General features: G+C 45.4%; 1 protein-coding gene across 1 annotated transcript in view; it reads left to right on the top strand.

The window, feature by feature from the left end:
* The first annotated feature begins 321 nt into the window (after positions 1 to 321).
* The window catches only part of LOC126035442 (E3 ubiquitin-protein ligase UHRF2-like), a 174,223-nt gene continuing 153,592 nt past the window's right edge, over positions 322 to 20,952 (top strand). The window contains exon 1 of the mRNA XM_049794007.1: positions 322 to 871. Coding sequence (XP_049649964.1) covers positions 719 to 871 — 153 coding nt within the window. The 5' untranslated portion in view covers positions 322 to 718. The remainder of the gene's footprint in view (positions 872 to 20,952) is intronic.

Genomic DNA, 20,952 nt, shown 5'->3' with positions numbered 1-20,952 from the left:
TAATTTGCAGGCCTGAGACTAGAGATGCTTTGCCCTGTGAGGGAATGAGAAGACGCTCCCGCTTGGCTCCCATAAGAACGATAATGGCCGCTTCTCTACGCGGGCACTAAACTATCCCCCTCCCCCCCAAGCCCTCCATACAACTACCAAGCAGGAGGAAAAAAGATGCTGGCCAGAGAATGCTCAAAGGGCGGGGTGGGGCGTGACTTTGTATAAAGCCGAACGCGGAAGGAGAGGTGACGTTGCTATCTATCCTCCCCCCGCTTCTCAACGTTGTCTCTTTACGGCCGAGGGCTCTCGCGAGATCGCTATTGGCGCCGTGACCTCTGTACGAGAGCGGTAGCGGCTAGTAAACGCTCTCTGAGGGTTGGTGATGGCTCCTGGTGGTGTTCGTTAGATCTGCCTGTGGCAATTCCCGCCAGGCTTTGCCTCGTGTTGTGCTGGCTTGGAGAGCTTACGGTTCTGTTTGTGTGATTACGGGGTACGTTTGGGGAGTAGACGAGGATTGGGTTAGGTCTCCTTTACCTCTCTGCGCCCTTCTGAGCGAGGCCTGCGGGCGGGGAGGCTCGTGCCTGTTCGGTGATATTTAAAAAACCTGCTTCCATTGAACTGAACAAAGAAGTGAGGGAAACGCCTGTTCTGTCTTCCGTTATCACGGACTCGGAGAACAAAACCTCCCCTTCACCGCGGGTGGCTGAGCTAGTGGAAGGCGCACACCATGTGGATCCAAGTTCGTACTATAGACGGCACTGAGACCCATACCATTGATGATCTGAGCCGTCTCACCAAGATTGAGTGTTTGCGGGAGAAGATCCAGAAGACCTTCTGTGTGAGTCCTGACCGCCAGCGCCTCTTCTACCGGGGCAAGCAGGTGAGGTGGAGACCTGGTGGGTAGGGGTGGAGGGGAGCTTCTCTTCTATGTGATCTTCCCCTTCTTATGTTCTGCTCTCTGTGACTGGATGTAAAGCTCCTCGTCTCCTCCCATACTGGGATCTCTGGCTTTTGTTTTCTCTCTTCTCCTCTCAATTAGCCTAGGAGGTGGTGAGGGGCAAGGAGGGAAGACAAGCCGCCCGGCATGACAAAAGGCTCTGGGCCCAACTCTGGTTTCTTTCTATACTTTTCCTCCCCACCCCCCGCAGTAGCGAGCAGGTACTAATGAGGTCCTTTTGTGTTTTTCTTTTCCACCCAAACCGAGGGAGGTTCCTTCAGTTTATCACACCTAAGTGACAGAGCAGACAGTGGGGTGTGAGGGGGAGGAAATCCCCTGCTTTACTTTTCCGACCAGGCAAGAGAACGCAGGTTGTTTTCCTTGGGTTTCGGTGCCCCATCTGGGTATAAAGAAAACGCTTTCTGTGTGTGCGCTGCAAGTAGTTTCCAAGGCCTAGGTGCCACATCACAGACTAAGGGTTTTCGGGGACTGTGGACTCTGAATTCCTTCCGTCCACCAGAAGAGGAGAGACAGAGGACTTGTTAGAATCCTTCCTGGAGGCGGGTATACGACTGTGCGGGTTGGGGGGGGGGGGTGGGGTGGGGGGCGCATCGGCAGCCTTTATCTCCTCGCACTCCCTGGCTCCCTTGTATTAAAGCTGTGCATGAGTTTAGCGTCCTAGTCCTCTTAGGCGCTGCAAAGAGCTTTTTACAGAGAAGGATGTCAGTTGTAGCTGATATCTGAAGGAGTGCTTAATCTACACCTGGTTCCAGTGGTATTGGGGACCACTGGTTAAAAGTCTTTCTGTGAGTTGATGCTTTCTCCCCTCATCGGTGTGGGGCACGTCTTTATCCAAAGAGATTGTCTTGGGCTGTATTTTTGATGAAAGGTGTAACTTCTTTTAAGCTGCTTTACACAAATGAGGTATGTACAGTGCTTGAGTATTAGAGTGAGGCACAAATGTTATATGGGGGGGGAAAGGAGTATCAGATGTGTTGTATTTTTAGGGAGCTTGACTGCTAAGATGGGACTTGTTACTACAAATGAGCGTGGCAATGCTAGCTTAAGCTGAGCAATGTAAGATGGGGCAAGATTTCTGTCCTATAACAGATGAAGCATATACCTGTATGAACAGGAACAACCGTGAGAAATAACAGTTTACTGTCCCCGAGAGGTGGTCATTCATGACTAGAGTGTGAACTTGCAATCTGAAATGTACTTAAAACCAAAAGGAAACAAATAGGTTTTGTGTCATGCTGGCTGTGCTTTGAGCAATCTTGTTACCACTCCACAAGAAAGATGGGAGCCAGGTTTTGTGAGGGCATGTTGAAGCAGATGGCTGCAGACAAACCCATGCTGCTCTGATGAAGCCGGATACAAGCAGCATTGGTCTTGAAGTTGAAGAGCTTGTTTACTTTTGTGTTACATTTGAGTCAGCATATGTAGGTGTTAATGTGTATTGTTAAGGATCTTGTTACAGATCACTAATGGGGGTGTTTAGAAGACTGATAAATCAGTTTAAAACAAAATTTGACTAGGTTGATGTACATTAACAGCACACTTTTGTGGTAATGTCTAACTTTTTACTTATTACTGCATATTCAAAGCAGGCAGTTCTTAACAATCATATACATATAAGTCAGTTGTGAGTATGCAGTACCATGAAGTTAATAGTGTGTAGTTAATCCTCAGTAGTCTTAGTCATGAGGTGATGGGGCTCCAGAGCTCTGACAAGGGAAGCTGGAACAGAAGCCGGTGACTTGTCTGTCTCCTCCCCCCAATTTCAGATCTTGTACTTCTGTGGGATGTTTGTGTGTCTAGGCAAGCAGTTCTTACCTTTGGCCTCTGTCCCTGGACTACATACTGCAATACTGCATGGTGCTTGGGGGGGGGAGCAGCAGGGACAGGGACTACTTTCCCAGTCATAGCCACCTAATGCCAAACTCTGGTTCACACAGCTAGTTCTCATACCAAGTTGATAACAAGCCTAACTGTGTGATCTTGCACAGTTAACGTAAGGCATGTGGTCTGTTATTATCAATGCAATACTGTTCTTCCTGGGCACAATAATGCTTATATGTTTACCAATTATGCTATATTATTGTGCTTATGTTTGGGTTTAAGACAAACTGATGCTAATTAAATCCTGCTTAGTGTGCTTCTACGACTGTGAGTGCACCAGGACTCTGCTCTGGCTTTGTGGAAAACAGTTGACCTGAGAAGCAGAGACAATGAGCCTGTAGTGAGTTGTGATTTTCGAAGTAGTCTGTCAGAGGTCAAACTAATTAAATATCTGTATTTCAGCCATTATATTAGTATGGTGTGTCTTAATTTAAAAAGTGGAATAACAAGCTCTTATAGCTGAACTTGTCCACATGGATGGGTGATAGTTTAGGGCATAGTTGGGATCATCAGTGAAGCTGGAGTTGTAGAGTCTTCACGTTCATTAAGTTTCGATCATTATTATGTAACTACTTAAATATATATATATATTTGTAATCTTCATAATGAGTTCCAATGCTTCCTTGATTATTTGGTTTGGTTGATCCAGCAACTGATCTCATGGTACAAGTAACAAGAGGGGGGGGGAAACTGAGAAGGATTGCTCCCATAGAATTAAAATTGGATGTAGAAGAAATATTAGCAGAGCAATATGTAAACCACTCAGGGATGTGATAGAGATGCACAGGTGTTGTAATTAAATGGGAGGAGATCAGAAAACAATGTATTGTGCTAAAGGAATAAACTGTGAGGGGATAGTCCTGAGATGGACTTAATGCCCCTGTACGTGGTCTGGCTGGGATGGAGTTAACTTTCTTCATAGCGGGCCCGTATGGTACTGTGCTTTGGATTTGTGACCAAAACAGTGTTGATAACACACTAGTGTTTTGGCTACTGCTGAGCAGTAATTGCACAGCATCAAGGCCTTCTGTTTCTCACTCTGCCCCTGCAGCAAGTAGGCTGGGTGTGTGCAAGCAGTTGGGAGGAGACACTGCTGGGACAGCTGACCCAAACTGACCAAAGGGATGTTCCATGCCATGTGACACTGTGCTCAGCAATAAAAGCTCAGGGAAAGAGGAGGAAGGGGGGGAACATTTGTGGTTATGACATTTGTCTTCCCAAGCAACCGTTATGTGTGCTGAGGCCCTGCTTGCCAAGAAGTGGCTGGATATCTGCCTGCTGATGGGAATGAGTGAATGAATTCCTCTTTTTGCTTGGCTTGCGCACGCGGCTTTTGCTTTGCCTTTTAAAATGTATCTCGATGCACAAGTTTTCTTGCCTTTCTCCTACTTTCTCCCTGTCCTGTGGGAGAGGGGAGTGAGTGAGCGGCTGCGTGGGTACTTGGCTGCTGCCAGGGTCAACCCACTATACCCCCTGTGACAATATAGGCTGCGGAGTGACTGGCTGGGTAGCAGCTCTGCAGAAAAGGACCTGAGGGTCTTGGTAGACAGCAAGCTGAACACAAGCCAGCAGTGTGCCCTGGCAGCAAAGGTGGCCAACAGCATCCTGGGCTGTGTCAACAGGAGCATAGGCAATAGATTGAGGGAAGTGACTATTTCCCTTTACTCAGCGCTTGTTAGATCATATCTAGAATATTATGTTTGGTTTAGGTCCCTTAATGCAAGGAAGATGCTGACAAGCTGGTGTTAGCCCAGTGGAGGGCTGGCAAGATGGCCATCAAGATGTGCTCTGTGAGGAGGGGCTGGGGGACTGGGCTTGTTCAGTCAGGTGAAGGAAAAGCTTGGGGGGGGTATGTGTGGGGTGTGTGGCGGTGGCAGCTAATAGCAGCCTTTCAGTGCCTACAAGGAGGTTGGTAGGACCTCTTAGCATGATCTTCTCCCCCATCCCCAAGAAAAACACAATTGTGTTCCGGTATAAATAAAGCTGATTAAGGCTCTCGACTACGGAGGTGCGAGATATATTATGTTGGACAACATTCAACTTGCTCTTGAACTGACCAGTGTCAATACTAATGGGACAACTGGGGAGGGAAAGAAAGAAACAGCTCTACATCTCCATTGGAGTGGAGACCTGTGGGATCTTTGGGGTTTGAAGACAGCTAGGAGAAATAGACCTGTACTAGGAAGCTTGGTCCAAAGAACTAGATCTATGACAGTGGAGGGCTTCACATTGAGATCAAGGGTGAATAGCTTTCCAGTATATCATGAATAAACATCACTGAGTAGTCAGTTCCAGATGTAATCAGAAAGAAAATGAATGTTTGATTCCCACCACGCCCCCTTTTTGTGTGCATGCATTGCCAGACTGGACCTGACACAACAGCTGGGTATCAAACGAGCTTTGCCATAACACAAAGTCTCAGGAACACAGTGTAGGTCTACTCCACGTTCCCAACCCCATCTCAAAACATTACAACAGACTTGTCCTTCAGCTGTAGCCTTCTTCAATGTGCATGTTAACTACCACTCAAAGAACAAAGAAGTGGGATGTTGAAAGGTAAATATGAAGTGTCACAAATGATGCCTTGTGTTTTGTCATATGTAGGCCGTTAACTTTTACCAAAGTCTCTATTAGCTGATAAATGCATAGATCTTGCTCACTAGAAAGTTTTGAAATAACTTTTCTCCCTGTAAGCTCAAACTTTTAACATTTCATGCCAATCAAGTAAATGACCGTGACATAAGCAAAATTAGGTAAGACATAATGTTTTAAGATGGTCACTGGCTGGGAACACAAACCTGTGACAGATCGTGTTAGATGCAGTCATCTTAGTCTTCCTATACTGGAAATGCTAGATCTTGAGGTACGCATGCAGTAAAATTGACATTTTGTAAGCATAGGTACACCTATGCAAGTCAGATCAGCTTGACTATACTTTCTGCTTCGCAGATGGCTTCTCCCTTGAATCTCTAACTCATGTAAAACGACACTATCTACAAAAGAGGAACATAATTTAACTCCAATAATTACAAACACACTCAAATTTTTGCCCTTTGCTCAATTAAATACTTCTGCGACGTTACACAATTAACCAATCTTAGAACCAGGTCTTTGAAAGCATACCATGATGCATATCTGTCATTTTAGAGAATTATTTTTTTTTTTAAGAATAGTTCAGTTGAAAGGGACCTGCAACTATCATCTAGTCCAACTGTAATGATACTAGGCGACTGAAGTTGTGAGAAAGTTCTGAATTTAAGTATTTCAATAACTTTTAAAGTAAATTTTTGCTTTCAATGCTGTAGCTATCTATTTGGGGGGGGGGGGGGGGGGGAGCGCACACCTGCAGATAAAAAAATTGATGGTTGCAGATATAAAACTGCATTTGAACTCCATGTTCAGACAAAAGCTATATTATCCTCCAAGGTAAGTAGATAAAGAAAAGTTGTATCTAGTGTTGCCAAGAGCAGCTAAAAGATGTTCAGCTAAGTCTTCAACATTCTTGGTTTTTCCCTAGCAAAACCAGTTTAAATTGTAATTATTTAAAAACAACAAAACTTGAAATAGATACTTAAAAAAATTTTTAAAACTTGAATTGAATTTAGCCTCAACAAGACTAATACCAAATATGCTTCTGTGTAAAGTAAACGTATGTTCCTTTACCTTTGATCTCATGTGCCAAAGTGCGATATTTTTGTTGTTCTCTGTAATAAAAAATTCTCATTGATGCTGTTGGTTTAGAAGCTTAGTTAGCTGCTTCAGCAAATTAAGGCATCATTAAAAAACTAGGATCCAGTTTATGTGAATGCACCCGTGCAAAAGCTGGTGATGAGAAATCCCTGCAAGTCCCACTGAGTTTATGGCACAAAGCCTCTACTCTAGCACATCTGTTGTAGGTTCTGAAATTTGCTTGTACCATAGATTTAAAAAAAATAAAAATAAAAAAATACCTTTGTACCCTGACTCCAGCTCAGAACTGATTTTTGTGTTCCCAGTCACCAGATTATCTACAAGAAACCTCTACATGAAATGCAGACCCGTCATCTCATGCATAAATACTACTTTTAAAACAAAATTTAAACAATCCGAGCACTAGAACTTGCTCCCATGAAACACTTGTTTAGACTTCAATGGAAGGAACTGAATATGAGCAGAGCAGTTTTTAAAGAAAATATGAACTTATAGTTTATGTAGAAAAACAAGTACAGAAAAATCCAATGCATAGTTTCCTTTCCTTAGAGATAGGTGTTCTGAGATGCATAAAGTCAAGATAAAGGTAATACTTCACAGGAATTTGTGAATAAAAGAAAAAAACCCTCGTTACTCTCAGGATATTCATTATATCTGACTGAAAGCCATTATGGCTTTTTAATACTTCTTTCCTTGGTTGCAATATTGAATGTGCTCTCTTTGATTCCAAGTTTCTTCAACAAAATTCTTTGTTTATACACGCCAAATCATAACATATGATGTCCTCAAAATAATATCAGAAGCACTTACTCGTCATACTTGATATGATAAATAGCTTCTTCATCAGTGTCCATGCAGTCTGAGTAAGATGTGGATGGTGTACTGTCCAAATAATTTGCATTCTCTCTAGAATGATCTTGACTTAAGTTTCCATTAGTCCTTTTGTAAGAATTGCCACTCTTTACTTGAGCTTTACCATTCTTATGTCCTTTTGTTGCTCGAGTAACATTTTCTATATGAGCTTCAAACCAGGCTCCGATGCTGACATCACGGGCATCCACCAATTCATTTATCTAAAAGGAAAATTTGATAATGAATATTTATTTTCTATAATCCTGGTTAAGAACAGAAAGGAAAACTGACTAAAGTACTTAACTGTCAGTGAAAAAAATTCTACACTGCTGATTTCAACTGGTTTGCGCTTCGGTAAGTTGGAGCAATGTTCAGTCATTCAAGTGTTGTGCTTTAAGTATTTTATTCCTCTACTTTTAATAAGTGCTGTTATGAACACAATTTTTAAAAAATATATTTTTAAAAGTTGAGGTTTATTTATTATTTTTTTAACCTACAAATTAGCTTAATCTCTCTTTCTACTGAACTTTTTCTTGCTTCGTGGAATTGTTCCTTATGACTAAAATAAGCACGTATACTTAAGATATTAGCCCACAACCAGATTTTAAGATTTCCCTGGACTTCCAAATTGGAATTATTACTTAACCCTGATTCTTTTTTGACCTGCACTGCTGCTGAATCCTTCAATGTTTGAGAAAGGGGGGGGGGGGGGGGGGGGGGGAGGGAGATGGGCGTGGGCTCTCCAAGCCTAACAAGGCAGCCATCATAACCAGTTGAGACTGGTCCTTCCATAAGTCTTTCAACTGTAAGAAACAGAAATCTCTCATGACTCTTCTCCTGTTGCGTTAAAGGGTAAAGAAGTTTGGCAGAAAATAAACCCCCTTGCGTTCCAGCTTATCCTCAGATATCAGAGGGGCTGGGGGTGGCTAGGCTTAGATTCTGAGTGTTGTCCAATTCAACGCTATAAGTCCGGTCGCATTCAATATATTGAACTACTACGATTACGGATGCACTAATAGCGCACTGTACTTTCAATTTAGCCGCGTTCATCGAACTAAAACGGCCAGACATGGGGAGTTTGGTCACATTCAACAAACTATCACGGCTAGATTAATGAACAGTACAGTTTATTAAAGCAACGGGAGTACAGATTCTTTTGGATTGCCGGTGATAAATACACTGTCTGCAAAGCACGTGCAAATAATAACACGGTCGACTACAAGCACATTAAATTATGGAAGAAAAGAGCTCTAATGATTTCTAAGTTTCCCGGGAAAGCACTCGGTACAGCCGACTGTTTGAATCTCACCCCATAGGCGTCCCTATGGGGGGGGAAGAGAGGTTCAGCCCGTCGACTGGTCCCAGAAGTCAGCGATGTCCTCCCGACTTGTCCACGATGGTATCTTCCCTAACAGTCCCACTCTCTTAAGGCCTTTTATACTATTTTCCTATTTAGGTGGAGCTTCAGTGACTCTAGTCATACATACCTTTACTATGATTGGTATAAAATCTCCTCGCTTTGCTTTTAAAGGTACATGCTAGAGAAAATTCAGAGCGCATGCTCAGTGAGGGGTGGTCGCACCTTGGAGGAGGGTAACTTTTTGGGATGGATGTGTGTTTTGGTATTATAATGAACAAAGTTCACCCAGAGGACATGATTTTGCATGTCAGTACCCTAGAATGGGGCACTTATGATATAAATCAGAAGTAGGGCAGTAGGTCGACAGAACCCCCATTATTTCACCTCCTTGCTTCAGCGGATTCAATGCAGGGGCCTACCGTTCTTGTTCCCTATCCCTGCGATGATATCACAGAGCCTGGCCGTGGTGTCCCCACTCCGCTCCACCCTCCGTGTTGCTTCTCTTTGGGTCAGCATACCAAGCTCCATTGGTGTTGCTAACATTGCTAAGGTTGCAGGTTATGTTCCTTAGGGAATTATTATGGAACAGATTCCTGGCATATCCACTGCGTTCCACCCTGGAGGTTCACCTTCCCTTGAGAGTGCGGGGGGGAACATATCGATAAGTCACTTCCAGCAATCATTGCACATCTCCTTTCTGTGCTCACAGTAGTGCTGGGAGTAAGTTATGAAACTACTCTACTGTAGAGCATGTTTCATTCATTCATTATCCTAACACATTTTTTTTCAAGCCTTCAACTTATTAAATACATATTGCTTCAACAATACAAGGTTTTTCCTGTGATTTGACGTAAACCACTGAGGTATACATCGCTTCAGTTACACAGGCATTCTTTTAAAAATTGTAGTGTATAAACAGTTATTTTTCTTTGAAATATTAACTGGAATAAAATAGTATAAAAAAACCCAACCACTTAAGGAACACCTTTGTACACTGCACACCATGTATAAGAAAACATTATTGCAATAGAACTGCTATGGAGCCATACCACGTGAAGAAGATACGGCGTATGGAAGAAGACTCTAAAATGAGAAACTTAAAGTAAATTCTAAAAATGCTCAGAATAGGTTTGATTTAATGTAAAATCAAATTGGAGGAACTACTTTTCATGCTCATTTCGGAAATAATATTTTAACAGGAATGTTTTACAGATGTATTTTTAGTTTTACTTTATTTACAAATGTCGTGGCTTAACCCCAGCCAGCAACTAAGCACCACGCAGCCGCTCACTCGCTTCCCCCCCCCCCACCCAGTGGGATGGGGGAGAGAAGTTGTAGGTTGAGACAAGAACAGTTTAATAGGACAGAAAGGAAGAAACTAAGAATGATAATAATAACAATAATAAAATGACAATAATAATAATAGGATTGGAATATACAAAACAAGTGATGCACAATGAAATTGCTCACCACTTGCCAACCAATGCCCAGGTAGTTCCTGAGCAGCGATCTGCATCCCCCACCCCACCGCCCTCTGGCCAACTCCCCCTGGTTTATATACTAGGCATGACTGTCCTGGTTTCAGCTGGGATAGAGTTAACTGTCTTCCTAGTAGCTGGTAGTGTTTAGACTGTAGTCAAGGATTTTTCAGCTTCTCATGCCCAGCCAGGGCACAAGAAGTTGGCACAGGACACAGCCAGGGCACCTGACCCAAACTGGCCAATGGTGTATTCCATACCATGTGACGTCCCATCTAGTATAGGAACTGGGAAGGGGGGGGGGGGGGCAGGGAATCGCCACTCGGGGACTGGCGGGGTGTCGGTCGGCGGGTGGTGAGCAATTGCCCTGCACATCATTTGTACATTCCAATCCTTTTATTACTACTGTTGTCATTTTATTAGTGTTATCATTATCATTATTAGTTTCTTCTTTTCTGTTCTATTAAACCATTCTTATCTCAACCCACGAGTTTTACTTCTTTTTCCCAATTTTCTCCCCCATCCCACTGGATGGGGGGGAGTGAGTGAGCGGCTGCGTGGTGCTTAGTTGCTGGCTGGGGTTAAACCATGACAATTACGTCACATGGTATGGAATATTCCTTTGGCCAGTTGGGGTCAGCTGTCCTGGCTGTGTCCCCTCCCAACTTCTTGTGCCCCTCCGGCCTTCTTGCTGGCTGGCCATGAGAAGCTGAAAAATCCTTGACTTAGTCTAAACATTACTTAGCAACAACTGAAAACATCAGTGTGTTATCAACATTCTTCTCATACTGAATCCAAGACATAACACTATAGCAGCTACTAGAAAGAAAATTAACTCTATCCCAGTTGAAACCAGGACAGCAAAACATCCTTTTCTTCTAATTTTTTTTTTTATATAAAGAAGGAAGTTTACTTTCTAAAGACCATCTAAATGTCCCTTTAAAAAACCCAAAACCAACCAACCAACCAACAAACAAACAAACCAGAAAATTTGCCTCCAAAAGATAACACATTAACATAGCAGCCAACCAACCCCAGGTCATGAACAAACTTGTTTTACCACTCTATGATGCATAGAAGAGAATTGTGCATTTCCAAAATGTTTAATAAGCAGGCTCTGTACTGATACATCGAGAGAACATTTATGAAACTCATTTTTCTGGGATAAATTTGTAAGGCTGAATTGCTTCAGGGGCTGTGTTATGTGTTTACAGTTTTTTAAAATGAGGGCAGTTTAATTTGCCACAGATGTGTATGGTTTAATTTAGAGCCTTAATCAAGGAGCAAGACAATGAGAGAGATGGATATTTATTCTTACTACTGTATTGGGTTTGCGTGGCAAGGTTTTGGTAGCAGGGGGTTACAGGGGTGGCTTCTGTGAGAAGCTGCTGGAAGCTTCCCCTATGTCCGACAGAGCCAATGCCAGATGGCTCCAAGACGGACCTGCCAAGGCCGAGCCAATCGGTGACAGTGGTAGCGCCTCTGTGATAACATATTTAAGAAGGGGAAAAAAAGTTGCTGTGGAACAGAAATTGCAGCCAAAGAGTGTGGACACATATTTAGCCAACGGTCACAAGAGCATTCCAGACGCCTTTAGAAGGCCTTGAACAGAATAAACAAGAAGACAAAAAAAGAAAGATGCCAATTAGAAGAACACAGATAAAAGGAACTTGGCACAAAGAACCTCAATTCGGCAGTTTATCTTGACCAATTAGACTGAGAGAAGTTTCGCATGTTTTAGTTAGTATAACCAATTATGTCTTATATTTATGCGTGTGTACAGTGTTGACATAACCAATCATTAAGTGTAACTAGGCGCGTGGACAGCGCGTGAATAATGTGTGTAACCAATAGTAAAACAGCTAAGCACATGCAAAGATGTAACCAATGTATAAAATGATGTCTGATGCTCTAGTAGAGGGTCTGGTCTTCAACTATGATCATATTGATCTGTCGTTGAGTCCATGATTATGCTCGTGCAAAAGAGTGGAGTGAGACCATGTGAAAGAAACAACTCTGCAGACACCAAGGTCAGTGAAGAAGGAGGGGGAGGAGGTGCTCCAGGCACCAGAGCAGAGACTCCCCTGCAGCCTGCGGTGAAGACCATGGTGAGGCACGCTGTCCCCCTGCAGCCCATGGAGGTCCACAGTGGAGCAGATATCCACCTGCAGCCTGTAGAGGACCCCACGCCAGAGCAGGTGGATGCACCCAAAGGAGGCTGTGACCCAGTGGGAACACTGCGCTGGAGCAGGCTCCTGGCAGGACCTGTGGATCTGTGGAGAGAGGAGCCCACGCTGGAGCAGGTTTTCTGGTGGGACTTGTGACCCCGCGGGGGACCCGCGCTGGAGCAGTCTGTTCCTGAAGGACTGCACGCCGTGGAAGGGACCCACGCTGCAGCGGTTCGTGAAGAACTGAAGCCTGTGGGAAGGACTCATGTTGGAGAAGTTCGTGGAGGACTGTCTCCTGTGGGAGGGACCCCGCGCTGGAGCAGGGGAAGAGTGAGGAGTCCTCCCTGTGAGGAGGAAGGAGCGGCAGAGGCAATGTGTGATGAACTGACCGTTACCCCCATTCCCTGTCCCCCTGCACCGCTCGGGGGGAGAAGGTAGAAAATTCGGGAGTGAAGCCGTGCCTGGGGATAAAGGAAGGGGTGGGGGGAAGGTGTCGAGATTTGGTTTTATTTCTCATTACCCTACTCTGGTCTGATTAGTAATAAATTAAGTTAATTTTCCCCAAGTCAAGTCTGTTTTGCCCGTGATGGTAATTAGTGAGCGATCTCTCCCTGTCCTTATCTCGACTCATGAGCCTTTCGTCGTATTTTCTCTCCCCTGTCCAGCTGAGGGGGGGGGAGTGATAGAGCAGCTTTGGTGGGCACCTGGCATCCAACCACAACTACACCCAAAGACCAGCATCTATAAACAAATCAACATGAATGATATTAATTATCAGTATTTAAACTGAAGCAATCATTAGGTAATTTGAAGTACAAATGAAGGCAGTTCCTAAACTAACAAATTTACTGAGAGATAAAGGGTGAAAGGTAAGAATATAATGCATAAGGTATATATCATATTGAGCCTATTTTTTCTTACTTTTCACATGCTTCCTTGAAAAAAAAAAAAAAAATAATTCAACCCTTTCCTTTTTTCCCCCCATGTAAAATCCCAGCATCCAATTTAAATTTTTATTCTCAACTCCCACAATATTGAAAAGTATATCTTTTTAAAAAAAGATAAACATAGAATAAACAAATGAAAGCTCCACCTTGTTTTAAGTCAGTCTGTTGACCTGTTTTAAACATAAGGAGCGGGTATTTCTGTAAGGAAACCTCAGGAAAACATCCCTATGCAACATTAGGCATTTCAATTAGTTCTAGCTTAAAGTGATTCGCAACTTCCTCCTCCTGAAAATGCAGTTGAGACACAGACATTATTGAGGTTTCCCCATCTGCAGCTACTTCTTGAGACTAGCTACAAAGATGACAAAGAAGCCATGTTAGTCAAGCCAAAAAACCTTAGAGCCAGAAAGAAGTAAGTCTCCTGTGATCGTTCCTCCCAAATGCATCTTTCTATACTGTGATGCTCACACTTGGACAATAGACTTCCCAGCCTTGTAGCGAATAAAGGCAAATAATTACGAGTATAAACCCTTGAGAACTATATCACAATTAGTTTATATACCACCCTATTTATAGCCGATGAACTAAAGATGTAGACAATAGCAGAGGGATTCAAAGAAAAACTAAGGCACTCAGAAGAAGATTGTTAATCAGTGGTATAACAACAAAGCCTTTTTAATCTGTAACTCTGTTATGAATATAATTTGAATCGATAAATCAACATGGACACTTTAAGCTTTGTGGTAGGTTGACCCACGGCATCCATCCTGCCATTTTATTCCCAAGAGCTGAATTTCCTGTGCAGGTCCCTTGACCTTGCTTTTCTTTATGGTGAAACCAGCTTTCAGAAGAATCTGAATTACTCTTTTTCCCTTCTCAAACACTTCTTCTGCCTTGTTGCCCCACACGATGATGTCATCTATGTATTGTAAATGTTCAGGGGCATCGCCTTGTTCCAGTGCCATTTGGATTAGTCCATGACAAATGGTAGGACTGTGCTTCCACCCCTGGGGCAGTCGATTCCAGGTGTATTGGACATCTCTCCACGTGAAAGCAAACTGTAGCCTGCACTCTGCTGCCAAAGGAATGGAGAAAAAAGCATTGGCAATATCAATTGTAGCATACCACGTGGCTGCCTTTGATGCCAGTTCATATTGGAGCTCTAACATGTCTGGTACAGCAGCACTCAGTGGCGGTGTCACTTCGTTCAGGCCACGATAATCTACTGTTAACCTCCACCCTCCATCAGACTTTTGCACTGGCCATATGGGACTATTATAGGGTGAGCGAGTCTTGCTGATGACTCCTTGGCTCTCTAGGTGATGAATCAGCTCATGGATGGGAGCCAGGGAGTCTCGGTTTGTGCGATATTGCTGGCGGTGCATCGTCCTGGTAGCGATTGGCACCTGCTGTTCTTCAACTTGCAGCAATCCCACAACGAAGGGATCTTCTGAGAGGCCAGGCAGGGTGGATAGCTGTTTGATCATCTCTGCGTTTACAGTGGCTACACCAAAAGCCCATCGGTACCCCTTTGGGTCCTTGAAGTACCCTCTCTTGAGGTAGTCTATGCCAAGGATACAAGGGGCCTCTGGGCCAGTCACAATGGGGTGCTTTTCCCACTTGGCCCCTGTTAAGCTCACCTCAGCCTCCAATATAGTCAATTCTTGGCATCCCCCTGTCACTCCAGAGATCCAGATGGGTTCTGTGCCCCTGCACCCTGATGGCACCAGCGTACACTGTGCACCAGTGTCTACCAAAGTCTTATACTTCTGTGGGTCTGATGTGCCAGGCCATCGAATCCACACAGTCCAGTATATCCGGTCATCCCTTTCCTTCTCCTGGCCGAAGGCAGGGACCCTCTATTGCTGTTCCTCATCAGAGTATTCACTGTCTGACCCTTGCAGTGCCATACCAGAGGTCCCCTCACCAGAATCGAGGGAGATGGTTTCAGTTCTTCTATGCCTGGAGGATCGCCGATTGCTTTCTTGGGCCTCTACAGCAACTACGCTGACAGCCTTCTTCTTGGGTCACCCCTTCTTAACAGCTGTCTTCCCTCTTCAGTTCACGTACACGGGCTTCCAGCTTAAAGGTGGGTTCACCATCCCGCTTCCTCATGTCCTCCCCTTGGTCACGCAGGAAGAACCAGAGTGCACCACGTGGCATACGCCTTGGGCTCCCTTTCCCTCTGACCAGGGCAGGAGAGGACTCGTTTCTTGGAGCGTCCCTAACAGCCAAGGCACTGTCCTGTAGGGATGAGGAGACACAGAGATTTTCTTCAAAGTTTTGGACCCAAGACGGCACTTTCTCCACAGGTGGTGTTTCCATATCTGGGCAATACATTGCTGCCAAGCTGTTAGAATACGATGCTGGGACACCTTGAATCACCTTTCTCCACATGGCCTGTGTGCACAGGACATCCTCTGGATCTTTGGAGACCTCCTCATCGTCTAGATCACTGTAGATGACTTCCACCACTGCTAACTCTCTCAGGTACTGGATGCCTTCATCTGCGGTAGTCCACTTTCCTGAGGAATTCACAAGATCTTCCTTGAATGGATATCTTGCCCTCACACTTGAGAGGAGCCAGCTCCAGAGACTGCAAATTGCTGCCTCTTTTCTAATTCCTCTTTCAGTTCCCTGGTTTCTAGTGAGGGATCCCAGCTGTTGGGCTTCCTTGACTTCCAGTTGCTGACTGTCGGCCCCATTATCCCAGCATCGGAGCAGCCAGGCAGCACTCCGCTCACCTGGCTGGTGGCTGTAATCTTTCCGCATGTCTTGAAGTTCTGAGGAGGTCAGGGACTGGGTAGTTTCCGCTTCCTGTCTAAGTTCTCTCACTCCTTCCTCCAATTTCTTTGTCGAAGGACTGGCTTCTAGATCAATCCTTTCCTCCTCTTCTTCTTCTTCCCTTACTAATCGATGATATGGACCCGTTGATCTCCTTGTCCACTGTTTCTTTTTCACTACTGGGGCAATTACTGTAGTTGTTGTTGTTGTTTGGGTCCCTATCTCGAGCTTGGTGTCCTCAGATGCAGTCTGGGTCCCTGCCTCAACCGTGGTCCTCTGAGAGTGTTGAACTATGGCTCGGTAGGCATAGGCCAGGCCCCAGTACAGTGCGAGAAGCTGCTGGTTTTCATTGGGATAGGCAAGGCACCCTTCTATCAGGTGGCGTGTCAGTTTGCCAGGGTTGCTTGCCTGTTCGGGTGTAAAGTCCCAGGTTATGGGAGGTGATAACCGTCCTAGGAATCTGCCCAAATCCTTCCATATACCCTGCCACCCAGGGACCGGTCGCTTGAGGGCACATTTCAGTGTTGCCTCACCCGAAACTTGTCTTCTCTTATACCAGGATGAGACCAGATTCCACAATACCCATAATATGCCACCAGTATTAATTATTAGTATTGAACAGCTCACATAAGGGTGAACAAGGGCCTCGGGAGCCTGCATAATAAAACCATTCACATCAATGCCCGGTGAGGAGAGGGAGATATGTTCCCTCATCTCCTCCACAAGATAGCTCCCACAACACAGCAAAGCCATCAGTGCCAGGGCAAAGCACACAGCCATTATTTGCATTACCATGTTCCCAAACTCGGTGAGATAGAGATAAGCAAGTAGCCAACAAGCTCCGTGACCTGCACAGGAGCTTGCCACTTAATAACTAGCTATAGCACGCTTAATGCAAAACTGCCGTTGTCGAGTCCCTGTTTGGGCGCCAAAAAGGACTGTGGTGGGTTGACCCTGGCTGGGCGCCAGGTGCCCACCAAAGCCTCTCTATCACTCCCCCTCCTCAGTTGGACAGGGGGGAGAAAATATAACAAAAGGCTCGTGGGTCAAGATAAGGACAGTTTAATAAAGTGAAAGCAAAGGTCGCGCGCGAAAGCAAAGAAAACCAAATGATGTTATTCTCTACTTCCCATCAGCAGGCGATGTCTGGCCACTTCCTGGGAAGCAGGGCTTCAGTACGTGTAGTGGTTGCTCTGGAAGATGAAAATGCCCCCCTTCTGTCTCCCTTTACTTAGCTTTTATATCTGAGCTGACGTCATCTGGTATGGAATATCTGTGTGGTTAGTTTAGGTCAGCTGTCCTGGTTATGTCCCCTCCCAAGATCTTGGCCAGCCCCAGCCTGCCATTGAGGGGGGTGCAAAAATGTTGGAGAGACAGCCTTGAAGCTGTGCCAGCACTGCTCAGCAGTAGCCAAAACACTGGTGTGCTATCAACACCTTTCTAGCTACCAATGCGGAGCACAGCACTATGAGGGCTGCTATGGGGAGAATTATCTCCATTTCAGCCAGACCCAATACAAGCTTAATGGCAACCATTGATACAGAGAGCTTTAAACTAGACTTAGCAGGGGAAGGGAATGCAGTTTTGAGCAACAGAGAAGAGCCAGGGGCTGTTGATGTATTAGGAACCAACAGGGAAACACCTGTGAAATGCCGCAAAGGAATTAGGGCTTGTCCCTCTATAAAGGTGACAAGGTAGGTAGCCCAGCTGAAGTGCCTCAATACCAATGCATGCGGCATGGGTAACAAGCAGGAGGAGCTGGAAGCCACTGTGCAGCTAGAAAGCTACAATCTGATCATTACCACTGAAACGCAGTGGGACGAATCGCACGATTGGAGCGCTGCAATCGATGGCTATAAACTGTTCAGAAGGGACAGGCAAGGAAGGAGGGGCGGGGGGTGGAGTGGGGTTGCCCTCTATGTAAAAGAATGTACTGACTGCGCAGAGCTGTCTTTGAAAAACAGCAATGAACAGGTTGAGAGCTTATGGGTAAAAATTAGGGGCCAAGCCAACAAAGGAAACCTCGTGGCTGGTGTTTACTACAGGCCACCCGATCAAGGGGAGCCTGTTGATGAAGCGTTCTACTTCAACTACGGGAAGCATCATGCTCGCAGGCCCTGATCCTGCTGGGGGACTTCAATCACCCTGACATCTGCTGGAAGAGCAGCACAGCAAGCTGTAAGCGGTCCAGGAGACTCTTGGAGTGCGTCGAGGACAATTTCTTAATCAAGGTCTCTCCAAGGGATGTGAAGAATAACAAGAAGGGCTTCTACAGGTATGTTGGCCAGAAAAGGAAAACAAAAGAAATTGTACCCCTCTGATAAATAGGACAGGGGATCTGGTGACAGCTGACATGGAGAAGGCAGAGGTACTCAACAATTTTTTTACCTCAGTTTTCCCTGGGTCTTCCCACATCTCTCGGGTCCCTGAATCTCAAGGCAGGCACTGGGGGAATGAAGTCCCACCCATCATAGGAGGAGATCAGGTTCAAGACCACCTGAGGAACCTGAACGTACACAAGTCCACGGGACGCAACGAGATGCATCCCAGGGTCCTGAGGGAATTGGCTGATGTAGTTGCCAAGCCACTCCCCATCATACTTGAAAAGTCGTGGCAGTCAGGCAAAATCCCGAGCGACTGGAGAAAAGGGAAACATCACACCCATTTTTAAAAAGGAGGGCCCTGGGAACTACCGACCAGTCAGCCTCACCTCCGTGCCTGGTAAAAATGGTGGAACAGATGCTCCTGGAAGTTATGATGAAGCATATGGAACACAGGGAGGTGATTAGGGACAGCCAACATGGCTTCGCCAAGGGCAAATTGTGTCAGTCTAATCTGGTGGCCTTCTGCAGTGGAGTGACTGCTTTGGTGGACAAGGGAAGAGCTACGGATGTCATCTACCTGGACTTCTGTAAGGCCTTTGACATGGTCCCCCACAACATCCTTGTCGCTAAATTGGAGAGAGATGGGTTTGATGGATGGACTGTTAGATGGATAAGGAACTGGCTGGCTGGCCACATCCAAAGAGTTATAGTCAACGGCTCAATGTCCAAGTGGAAACCAGTAACGAGTGGTGTCCCTCAAGGGTCCGTACTTTTATGATCGCTTCTCCATTTTGTTCTAATGGACAACACAGCAAGCTTGCAAAGAAATAAATAGGGTAAAACTAGAAAACCTCCCCGTGGCTTCAAATTTCCAGTTGGCTTTATCTTTCTACAGGAAGCCATTTCTGGTTTGGGGGTAAACTTATTTGAGAAAACACAAAATGTTGCTGGCATTGTGTCTGAGTATATGAACCCTCCTGAAATCTGCAACACTGTATATCCCAGTGGAGAGACACTTCAGTGATTCTGTAGGAGTCAACTTGGACAGAGCCTGGTTAAGAAGTTCTGTTTTGACACTGCCCCCAAGGTACTCCTACAAAATCAGATTATCCAATATGGGTAACTTCTCAAGCCTGTCAAGGTCCCTCTGGATGGCATCCCTTCCCTCTAGCAAATCAACTGCATTGCTCAGCTTGGTGTCATCTGCAAACATGCTGAGGGTGCGCTCAATCCCACTGTCTATGTCACAGATGAAGATATTAAATAGTATTGGTCCCAGTACAGACCCTTGAGGAACACCACTCGTTACTGTTTTCCTTTTAGACATTGAGCCGTTGACTATAACTCTTTGGATGCAGCCATCCAGCCAGTTCCTTATCCATCTAAGCCAAGATCTGAAAGTAATGAGCAAGAGAGATTACATTTGGTGGTGGGTTCACCTTGGCTGGCTGCCAGACTCTCTTACTCCCCCTCCTCAACAGGATGGGGGGAGAAAATAAGATAGAAAAGCTCATGGGTCGAGATAAGGACAGGGAGATCACTTCCCGATTACCATCACGGCAAAACCACACTTGACTTGGGGAAAATTAATTTATTTTATTGCCAATTAAAATAGAGTAGGATAGTAAGAAACAAAGACAAAAACTAAAACACCTTCCCCCTACTCCCCCTTCTTCCCAGGCTCAATATCACTCTTTTCATTCCCGACTATTCTACCTCCTCCCACCCCAAGCAGCGCAGGGGGGGATGGGGAATATAGGGTTGCGGTCAGTTCTTTGTCTCTGCTGCTCCTTCCTCCTCACGCTTTTCCCCTGCTCCAGCGTGGGTCCTCTCCATAGGCCACAGTCCTTCAGGAAAAGACTGCTCCAGCATGGGTCCTCCATGGGCCGCAATTCCTGGCAGGAAAACCTGCTCCTGCATGGGCTCCTCTCCACAGGCTGCAGTTCCTGCCAGGAGCCTGCTCCAGCATGGGCTCTCCATAGGTTTGTGGCTATGGCATTTTTCTTCCCAAGCAACTGTTACGTGTGCTGAGGCCCTGTTTTCCAGGAAGTGGCAGGACATCTGCCTGCCAATGGGAAGTAGTGAATAAGTTCCTCTTTTCGCTTTGCTTGTGCATGTGGCTTTTGCTTTCCCTGTTTAACTGCCATTATCTTGATCTAGAAATCTTCTTGCCTTCCTTCTATTTCTCTCCCCATCCCACAGGAGAGGGGAGTGAGCAAGAGGCTGGGTGGGTGGCTGCTGGCCGGGATCAACCCACCACAACCCCTTTTTGGCACCCAACATGGGGCACGAGATAACGACAGTTTTGTTCTGAGCGTGCTATAGCTGTTGTAGTTGTTAATTGGCAGGCTTCTGTGCTGGTCACAGAGCTTGTTCGCTTTACTGTATAATAGCGTTTAGGGCTTGTTAGTGGCTGCTTTCGACTCGTGCTGTTTGCTATGCTGCTTATTTCTCTATTTCGCTGTTGCCTGGGAACATTTTGATAAAAGCAATGTACTTGGACTGGCATATGGCCCTGG

Source organism: Accipiter gentilis, chromosome W, assembly GCF_929443795.1.
Source record: "Accipiter gentilis chromosome W, bAccGen1.1, whole genome shotgun sequence".
In the NCBI taxonomy this organism is placed as follows: domain Eukaryota; kingdom Metazoa; phylum Chordata; class Aves; order Accipitriformes; family Accipitridae; genus Astur; species Astur gentilis.
Note: the sequence above shows the minus strand (reverse complement) of the source record. Positions and strands in the feature narration are given on the sequence as shown.